We start from the raw sequence: 10,868 nt of genomic DNA on the forward strand, positions 1-10,868 counted from the left end.
AGTCAATTTTGCATTGAAAAGTCAAATGGCGCTCCTTCCCTTCCAAGCTCTGCCATGCGCCCAAACAATGGTTTACACCCACATATGGGGTATCAGCGTACTCAGGACAAATTGCACAACATTTTTTGGGGTCCAATTTCTTCTCTTACCCTTGGGAAAATAAAAAATTGGGGGCAAAAAGATCATTTTTGTGAAAAAATATGATTTTTTATTTTTACGGCTCTGCATTATAAACTTCTGTGAAGCACTTGGTGGGTCAAAGTGCTCACCACACATCTAGATAAGTTCCTTAGGGGGTCTACTTTCCAAAATGGTGTCACTTGTAGGGAGTTTCAATGTTTAGGCACATCAGGGGCTCTCCAAACGCAACATGGCGTCCCATCTCAATTCCAGTCAATTTTGCATTGAAAAGTCAAATGGCGCTCCTTCCCTTCCAAGCTCTGCCATGCGCCCAAACAATGGTTTACACCCACATATGGGGTATCAGCGTACTCAGGACAAATTGCACAACATTTTTTGGGGTCCAATTTCTTCTCTTACCCTTGGGAAAATAAAAAATTGGGGGCGAAAAGATCATTTTTGTGAAAAAATATGATTTTTTATTTTTACGGCTCTGCATTATAAACTTCTGTGAAGCACTTGGTGGGTCAAAGTGCAAACCACACATCTAGATAAGTTCCTTAGGGGGGTCTACTTTCCAAAATGGTGTCATTTGTAGGGAGTTTCAATGTTTAGGCACATCAGGGGCTCTCCAAACGCAACATGGCGTCCCATCTCAATTCCAGTCAATTTTGCATTGAAAAGTCAAATGGCGCTCCTTCCCTTCCAAGCTCTGCCATGCGCCCAAACAATGGTTTACACCCACATATGGGGTATCAGCGTACTCAGGACAAATTGCACAACATTTTTTGGGGTCCAATTTCTTCTCTTACCCTTGGGAAAATAAAAAATTGGGGGCGAAAAGATCATTTTTGTGAAAAAATATGATTTTTTATTTTTACGGCTCTGCATTATAAACTTCTGTGAAGCACTTGGTGGGTCAAAGTGCTCACCACACATCTAGATAAGTTCCTTAGGGGGTCTACTTTCCAAAATGGTGTCACTTGTAGGGAGTTTCAATGTTTAGGCACATCAGGGGCTCTCCAAACGCAACATGGCGTCCCATCTCAATTCCAGTCAATTTTGCATTGAAAAGTCAAATGGCGCTCCTTCCCTTCCAAGCTCTGCCATGCGCCCAAACAATGGTTTACACCCACATATGGGGTATCAGCGTACTCAGGACAAATTGCACAACATTTTTTGGGGTCCAATTTCTTCTCTTACCCTTGGGAAAATAAAAAATTGGGGGCGAAAAGATCATTTTTGTGAAAAAATATGATTTTTTATTTTTACGGCTCTGCATTATAAACTTCTGTGAAGCACTTGGTGGGTCAAAGTGCTCACCACACATCTAGATAAGTTCCTTAGGGGGTCTACTTTCCAAAATGGTGTCACTTGTAGGGAGTTTCAATGTTTAGGCACATCAGGGGCTCTCCAAACGCAACATGGCGTCCCATCTCAATTCCAGTCAATTTTGCATTGAAAAGTCAAATGGCGCTCCTTCCCTTCCAAGCTCTGCCATGCGCCTAAACAATGGTTTACACCCACATATGGGGTATCATCGTACTCAGGACAAATTGTACAACAACTTTGGGGGTCCATTTTCTCCTGTTACCCTTGGTAAAATAAAACAAATTGGAGCTGAAATAAATTTTGTGTGAAAAAAAGTTAAATGTTCATTTTTATTTAAACATTCCAAAAATTCCTGTGAAACACCTGAAGGGTTAATAAACTTCTTGAATGTGGTTTTGAGCACCTTGAGGGGTGCAGTTTTTAGAATGGTGTCACACTTGAGTATTTTCTATCATATAGACCCCTCAAAATGACTTCAAATGAGATGTGGTCCCTAAAAAAAAATGGTGTTGTAAAAATGAGAAATTGCTGGTCAACTTTTAACCCTTATAACTCCGTCACAAAAAAAAATTTTGGTTCCAAAATTGTACTGATGTAAAGTAGACATGTGGGAAATGTTACTTATTAAGTATTTTGCGTGACATATGTCTGTGATTTAAGGGCACAAAAATTCAAAGTTGGAAAATTGCAAAATTTTCAAAATTTTCGCCAAATTTCCATTTTTTTCACAAATAAACACAAGTTATATCGAATAAATTTTACCTTTAACATGAAGTACAATATGTCACGAGAAAACAATGTCAGAATCGCCAAGATCCGTCAAAGCGTTCCAGAGTTATAGCCTCATAAAGGGACAGTGGTCAGAATTGTAAAAATTGGCCCGGTCATTAACGTGCAAACCACCCTTGGGGGTGAAGGGGTTAAGATGCAATAATGGACGATCAAAAGAACCTATCTGCACCAAAATGATATCATTAAAAACGCCAGCTCAGCACGCAAAAAATAAGCCCTCAACCGACCCTAGATCATGAAAAATGGAGACGTTTTGGGTATCGGAAAATGGCACAATTTTTTTTATTTATTTTTTTTTTTTAGCAAAGTTTCAATTTTTTTTCACCACTTAGATAAAAAATAATCTTGTCATATTAGGTGTCTATTAACTCGTACTGACCTGGAGAATCAAAATGGCAGCTCAGTTTTAGCATTTAGTGAACCTAGCAAAAAAGCCAAACAAAAAACAAGTGTGGGACTGCACTTTTTTTGCAATTTCACCGCACTTGGAATTTTTTTCCCATTTTCTAGTACATGACATGCTAAAACCAATGATGTTGTTCAAAAGTACAACTTGTCCAGCAAAAAATAAGCCTTCACATGGCTATATTGACGGAAAAATAAAAATGTTATGGCTCTGGGAAGGAGGGGAGCGAAAAACGAACACGGAAAAACGGAAAATCCCAAGGTAATGAAGGGGTTAATAATTGTATCAATCATGGTATATGTTTACCAGTACAGACTCAATAAGACACTAATTGAGTAATTTTCTTCCAAAAATGTACAACAGTGCCCAGCATATTTTAAGTTATAAAGATAAAATACAAAAATATTAATTCAGTAGAAAAATATTTTTATAAAAATATGTAAATACACATGACTATTGAAGTGGTGTCCACATGGTATGATAGTAGAACAGCTACATTAAAGTACTATAAATATATTAGAGATATAATTCAATTTGCCATTTATAGATAACAATTAAATTACTTATTAGAATAGGAAAATAACGAACAAATAAATACATACACTACATTGTGTATTCAACTGGTGGGCCTCAACTAAATCCTAATCAATGAGATGGAACAGATGTGAAAATATATGCTGACTACAATGGCAGCTGATATGAATATAATGTACCTGAAGTCCACATCAATATTTATGCTCAAGCTTAACTAGAAAAATGGGGCGCACTGGCAGTTTATGTAAAGCTATCCTGCTTGCTTTTTTGGACATTTTCAGTTGTTATTAAAGAAGCACTCTCATAAAAGTTTTTATTTTCTGAATATATTGCAATCACCATATTATATACTGTGTACTTACAATTGCTCCTTTTGCCTTTTTACCCAGCTCATTCTCTTTGCTGTATGTAGAAACAGGAAGTCTCTTGTCCCTACACTTATCATTTTCCTCTCAAACTCCTGATCCAACTCCTCCCTCCAGTGACTTATGACTTGTGCAGACACAATTGACCTCCTATTTCCAGGGATATTCGGCTGATCAGGTTATAATCACATGATGTCATAGAGAAGAATTAGCTGGGAGAAAGAGGAAATGAGCAATTGTAAGTACCCAATGCTATATAATATGATGATTGCAATTTATTAAGTGCATATACATTTTGATGGGAGGAGTACTTTTCTAATACTAGATGTTTGCTAGTAGCCAATATAAAATTATATACAATTTTTTTTTTTGCTTTATTTCTGGTGCTTTTTGGAACATTTTGTACAAATTGTTCACCCATTGATCACCTTATAAGCTGTGTTGCATTTTTTGAGCAGTTCTGATGGCTCATATTGGTGACATTTTCGTGAAGATAAACTTTTGATTATACATGTTTTTGGATAAATGATGAAATATGGTATAATTAGTGCAAAAATTTATATTAATAGGTAGATCCAGTAGACAAAATCCATCTATCCTAAATATTTAATTCCAACTAATTACCTATTGAAAAAAAAAAAGATACAAATCTCTTATTCCACCCCATCACATATCACATATATATTGATTTAACCGTGGAAAGTATACAGAGACTGATGTATGTAGCAGTGCTGGTGTATAACCTGATAACCTGAAGGGCCTGAGACTGAGAAAAGCTACAATTTAAGCAGAACAGTCTTTCATTTAGCAGTGACATTTATCAGCGAAGTTACTAAAATGGGAAGAGTCACAAGTAATCTGAGACTGTGTGATGTTAGCCTTAATGGATGCAGTTCAGTGGATATTGGAAATCTTTCAGCTGGTGCTAAAATACAACGGCTACAATAAAAAATGTTTGGCCCCAGGCTGGTTGTTTGGAGTGTTGCTTGTCCTTGGAATCTGGGTATCTGTCATATAAACCCAGGAGTTATTGCTAGAATAAAACCTAATCCCTTTCAATGGTGAACGCCACCTTAAGTTACCCCTTACCTGCCAAACACCTCTATAGAGGAGTTAAAATCTTAAAAAGGAATATATGCCAGAAAGAAGAAGTAGACGTAATGCTTTAGTTTACTTTATTACTTTTCTTAAAGAGAAAAAAAAAATCACAGACCAAAAGTTAAACTTGAAGCTCCTGTAAAATCTACATCCCATTTCTAATACTGATTTTTTTTACAGGGGCCCCTCTCAGGCTTCATGACTAGAGCCCCCCTATAGCTATGCACTTGGCACAAAGAAGGGAACATTTTATAATAGCATTTGATACAATTTATATTTCGGAATTCTTGAAACTGTTACATTCTGTCAATATTGACATAAACATGTAAATAGTTACATCATTCCTTTGTTGATACTTTTTTTGTTTATTAATCACTGAAAGTTGCTATGTTTTCTGCATTAATTAAAAACACCTAAGTATATGATTATTATTAGAGATTTCACAAGAGAAAATATGCACTTAGGTAAAACTTCCATATGCCGCAGAGTCACTATTATGAATTCCACCAACGTCATTTAATAATGCGATTGACTCTTATAATCCTGTCTTGTAATCCCTCCAAAAATGAAATTTTTTTTTCAGCTCAAGTCCTAAAGGTGCAGCAGCTCAGAAAGCAAATATCCAGAAAATTGTCTTCTTGACAGTTTCCAAGGATACCTGGCTAATACTTATTTCCCTATGCACGTGTTTACACTGTTCAAAAAAAAAGGCGCAGATCTCCTAAAAATATTGCCTGGAAATGTTATATAGTCAATTCTGTGCACTGTAGTCAAAGCGAGTGAATTAAGAGGAGGATGCTCCAGTGCAAGAACTGACTGGTGTGTCTGGTATCTGCCACTCTCACTTACCTTGTAGGATGCAGTGCAAGGAAGATGGAGCAGTAATGATCCATTTGCCATATTCAGACCTGAGCAAGAATGAGAGAGAAGCAGTCACCACCTGCCTTTGACTCCTATAACAAAGCCACAGCTGTCACATGGAGGGAAGCTGCCCAGCTGAAGATTCGCTGCCCTGTGAAGGCTTGTGACTGTGGATTGGCGATGAGTGGGGAGGGAGGTGTTGCAGATTGGCCCCCACCTTCCCTCTTGTGCATCTTTCAGCTTTTTGCTCTGTAGTAGTGGATGCATCTATGTTGTAGCAGGAGCTACACTATGTCTTGAGCTCATCCAAGGGAGCAGCACTGGGCAAAGCTGATATGCAAGGGCTAAAATACTGAGCCAGACCTTCCTAGGAGAGGAGCGCCAGGAGCCAGAAGAGGCAGGTGCTGAATGGACACACTGGAGAGCTCTTATCCAAGTGGGTAAAGTGCCTTTTAAGAGTAGCTCCGCTTCTCCCCCCATTAAGACTCTTTGGACATCTCGAAAGGTTGATGGTCTATTTCCTACCAGGAGAAGAAGGGAGGAGATTGGGAAGCTAAGGGGGACCTTAGGGTGTGTGAGTGCCCAAGTGGATCTCTGCCTTTAACTGTACTTGCTCAGCCATAGCAATGTGGGTCTTGGAGCTAGTGCTGGGGTTGGCATGGCTGGCAGGGATGACCAGTGGTCAGAATGAAACAGAACCTATTCTACTGGAGGGGAAATGCCTGGTGGTTTGTGACTCTAACCCAACTGCTGACCCAACCGGCACGGCACTGGGCATCTCTGTGCGCTCTGGAAGTGCCAAAGTAGCTTTCTCGGCTATCAGGAGCACAAATCACGAACCCTCTGAGATGAGTAACAGAACTATGATTATATACTTTGACCAGGTAAGCAATGCATGAAGAGCGTGACTTGTTTTATAGCATCGGTTCAGGACGTAGCGCGTAGGGTCGTCAACCCTCCCGGAATTTCTGGACAGCCCGTAAAAAAAAAGCATTTTTTTTAGTGTCTGTAAAAAAATGGACTTGTTTAGGTTTTTATGACTTTATTTATCACCCTTTCACAGTTCACAGGGAATGCAGCTAAACGTCTTCATATAGGATCTGTAGATACGTAACACTTACAGTCTTAATGATTCCATTTAATGTGTCCGTAAAAAAAGTTGTCAACCGTGAGATGATGGTGCCATGTATATAGAAGCAAAGCCATCAGCCTATCTACACCAGTCAATTATAGTGGGAGGCGAAGATTTTATGTTTTTCTCTAAGTAGCATGATCGGAATTAACCCTTTTAATCCATTTCCCAAACCCAAGCAAACTATTAATAAGTTTTTCAAGACATTTGATTTAACAGGTCAACTCATACAGTTCCAGAGAAATCTATGGTTTAACAATTCTTAGTAACCCTTAGTATAGTGTATCAAGAATTTATGAGTGGTCATAGTTTTAGTATCACTGATATTTGGAGCTATTGTCATCTCTGCTGGTTTCACCAATGTCTAAGATTTTCCTTTGTTCTTGATCATTGTGCTTGCATTCATTGACATTGTGTACCTAGAACTAAAAGGGTGAAATATAAGTTTTTTGGAAGATAAATGATTTTTATGTGAATGGTATTTTTTTTTTAAGAACTGGTTTAGAAAGCTCCTAATGTCTCAACTCCCATTCAATGATCACGTGCAAATCGCACCTAGAATATTATCATATTGGCTCGAGAATATGCAACAAGGGCTGGTGAAGAACTATTCTTCCAGTACTTTCTCTACCATGGCAATACAAAACCATTTATTCTGCCTACGAAAATGAATGACACTTTTTTTTTGGAAATTTACGAAGACATTGAAATTGCCAATATACTGTCAGACTAACGTTTCCCTATGACGTAGTATACAAAGGATATTTAATTTAATATAACCAGTGCAGAAGTGACAACGAGATCCTACTGAAATGATTGATAGGGTGTAAACTGGCAGAGAATATTGCAGCAGGCCATATATAACAGCAATAAACCTATCCTGCACGGTTTGATCACCCTGGTGGTTTTATGACCCAACCGGAACTAAAAACTACTGTTTATATTAACATCTTTCCGCACTACAAAGCTGTCCTGCGGTGCTGTAAAATATACCCAGTTATCATCAGCTTATTGTCAGATGATTTACTGCCTTGATATCTTGCCTTCTTCCTACACCATTATCTGGAATATTTAGAATCTTCTGAAATAATATTAGAATTTTTAGTAAACAACATACACACAGAAAGGAGTTCTAGAATCAATATTTACCTATTTATGGCCATCCTAAGCAAATCGTCAGCAGTTACTAAGCATCACATGTGACAAGTTAGGGTATAAGGATTGCTTACAGAATATTATAGTACCTAGAAGGCCAATCTATTATTAATCACATTAAACTTGGATATTTTGGGGTTTCTTTCTCCAAATCTAGACATTGGTTAATATTGGAAGCCACTTTGATTCAGAACGAAGCACCTTCGTGTCACCCAGAAAAGGGATTTACAGCTTCAATTTCCATGTGGTGAAAGTGTACAACCGGCAAACCATTCAGGTAAGGTTATTACAAGTTGGGCTGCATTCACACACGCAGTTTACTGCGTCTAAAACTGGAGTGGATGCGGATGAGAGGTGCGGTGTGACTCGTTACCGTTTCCTTACTCCAGGTTTGGGCTAAAAAAATAAAATAAATAAATAACAGCAACGAAATCTACAGAAAACCTGCATCATTACTTACACCCATTTGGTAGTATTAAGAAATGTACATCCTTCCGGATGAGGCGTCATTTCTATATGAGGACAGGGCGGATTTATTATTTCTTTGTCCTTATAAAACGCGACATTTGAATTAAGATCATTAAAATATATTCAACACTGGAACTGAATTTGTGTTTAATACTTCTTCTTATTACAGAAAATGGACAAGAATAGAATGGGCCTTTTTGCACCACGTTATATATACACGATAGATTTGTAAATCGTCTTCTAATGTGTTTTGAAATAGTTTTTGCATTGTGAGTATATATATATATATATATATATATATATATATATACATACATCTGACCTATAGAAATTGGAATGTTTGTTAGTTTCTTATGTGTATAGATATATATATATATATATCTATACACACACATATAGATATTTCTGCATATGTATGTGTATATATTAAGAAAATATCCCAATCTCTATAAGTGATGTATATATTGATACACATATCTCACTTATAGAAATTTGAATAGTTTATAAATATTAATATATATATATATATATATATATATATATATATATATATATTTATATATAAACACACACACATATACACACCCGCATATATATATATATATATATATATATATATACACACTATATATATATATATATATATATATATATATATATATATATATATATATAAATACGTACATATATATAAATATATGCACCCAAATAAATACTTCTATTTTATCTATCTATCTATCTATCTATCTATCTATCTATCTATCTATCTATCTAGTGCAGTGCCCTCCAAACAAATATCCATTTGTATAAACATTAAAAAAAAGGAGGCAGCACTCCAACAAATGAGAAAGCTTGGCTGGTCACAGCCGAAACGTTGACACACCATATGGGCTAATAAAGTTCCCATTTTTCATCGTTTATTGGAGTGCTGCCTCCTTTTTTCTTTATATATATATATATACCATTCAAACTTCTATAATTGGGGTGTATATAAATATATATATAAATATATATATATATATATATATATATATATATATATATATATATATATATATAATGTACACACATACACTGCAAACACTATTGGAAGTAGTAAATAGTATATATATATATATATATATATATATATATATATATATGTCTGTTAACCCATGGTGTTTTTAAGGTCAAGCAGTTAACCCCTTTGGGGATGGAGCCAGTTACAACACACACTTCACCCCGGTAATATAAGGCCCATACAAGTTGGCACGTGCAGCCAATGTAGCCCATATTACCGGCGTATCCACCATATGGCTCCTTCAGATGTCACTCTACATCCTACTACTTTCCATTAAAAAGACGGCTTCTTATCCTTTCACCCTAGTTGTACACTACGATTTGCAAACAGGGTGTGAAACTAATGGGCTAAAAATGGGTGTTAATTTATAGAAGAGTCTTCAGAGTGGGCAGGAGATATTAATGGCAATGCTTTCCTAACAAGCAGCCTTTGGCTCGGTGAGACGTGATATGCTCATGTGTCCTATTTATGCTCCTGGTGTGATCCACCATAAAGCATCGCTGCTGGAGACATGGGCATGTGATGACGTGGAGCCCATCACCAGGCTCACGGATCCCATGTATCTCTGGCACAATGCTATAAACAGACGCATTCATGTGTATCGGTTCATGGGATAAACTATCACATCACATAACTAGTAATTGACTTTTTGAGGTTAAACATTTTCCTAAATGTGAAACCGCAAAGATGACAACTGAATAAGAAGTAATGACTGTTGTTACATTTTGGAAAAAGGAGGATATGACAGGTAAATGATAATGGGGATTCATATGGCGAGGTGCTCGCTGCTTGTCTCCGGAGTCAGCCACTTCTACATTCTGATGCGCTGGTCATTTAATATTTGTGTCTAGATAGCACACACCTGGACGTTCTGCTTAGTGCAATGTTTGCAGCAAGAAATTTACACTGAGCAATGTGTCATCATTAAAGTGCCAGTAAATTGCCCCTTAGATATTACCCCATTAATCATCTAACCCCGTGTAACGTAACTGCTCTTATAAAAGTGACCATTGACCGGTAATATCAGTCCTACTTCATGGGTCAGATGTGCTGAAAAACGTCCATATAAAGTATATCTTACACAGATGTAACAAAGCATCTGGCACAACCCACCAGGATGTCGGTGTGGTCTGTACAATATGGCAGGTAACCCTCCTGCATCGTATAACAATATGCCAATGTGATGGCACCGGCACTCACTGACACCCCTAGTATTAGGAAAATGGAACACAAGACAGGAGAAAAGGTTATGTAAGAAACGGGGAAAATGTGTCTAAATACATAATAAGAGAAGGTGGTATGTATTTATCACAGACAAGAGACTAGACAGATTAATAGACAGATAGATAGATAGATAGATAGATAGATAGATAGATAGATAGATAGATGATAGATAGATAGATAGATAATAGACAGATAATAGACAGATAATAGACAGATAGATAATGGATAGATGATAGATAGATAGATAGATAGATAGATAGATAGATAGATAGATAGATAATGGATAAATGGATAATAGATAGATGGATAATAGATAGATAG

General features: G+C 36.8%; 1 protein-coding gene and 1 long non-coding RNA gene across 9 annotated transcripts in view; one reads left to right on the top strand and one right to left on the bottom strand.

Annotated features, from left to right (window-relative positions):
* LOC143807060 (uncharacterized) overlaps positions 1 to 5,834 on the bottom strand; it is a 96,435-nt gene extending 90,601 nt beyond the window's left edge. For 6 of the 8 annotated variants that reach the window (XR_013221635.1, XR_013221637.1, XR_013221633.1 and 3 more), the window contains exon 1: positions 5,497 to 5,616. This is a non-coding gene — a long non-coding RNA (uncharacterized LOC143807060). Of the gene's footprint in view, positions 1 to 3,546; positions 3,762 to 5,496; positions 5,617 to 5,725 lie in introns of those variants that run through there. The other 2 variants (XR_013221631.1, XR_013221632.1) reach the window with 2 other exon arrangements.
* The window catches only part of CBLN1 (cerebellin 1 precursor), an 11,102-nt gene continuing 4,093 nt past the window's right edge, over positions 3,860 to 10,868 (top strand). The window contains exons 1-2 of the mRNA XM_077288240.1: positions 3,860 to 6,392; positions 7,953 to 8,072. Coding sequence (XP_077144355.1) covers positions 6,135 to 6,392; positions 7,953 to 8,072 — 378 coding nt within the window. The 5' untranslated portion in view covers positions 3,860 to 6,134. The remainder of the gene's footprint in view (positions 6,393 to 7,952; positions 8,073 to 10,868) is intronic.

The sequence above is a fragment of the Ranitomeya variabilis genome, chromosome 2 (assembly GCF_051348905.1).
Source record: "Ranitomeya variabilis isolate aRanVar5 chromosome 2, aRanVar5.hap1, whole genome shotgun sequence".
Classification (NCBI taxonomy): domain Eukaryota; kingdom Metazoa; phylum Chordata; class Amphibia; order Anura; family Dendrobatidae; genus Ranitomeya; species Ranitomeya variabilis.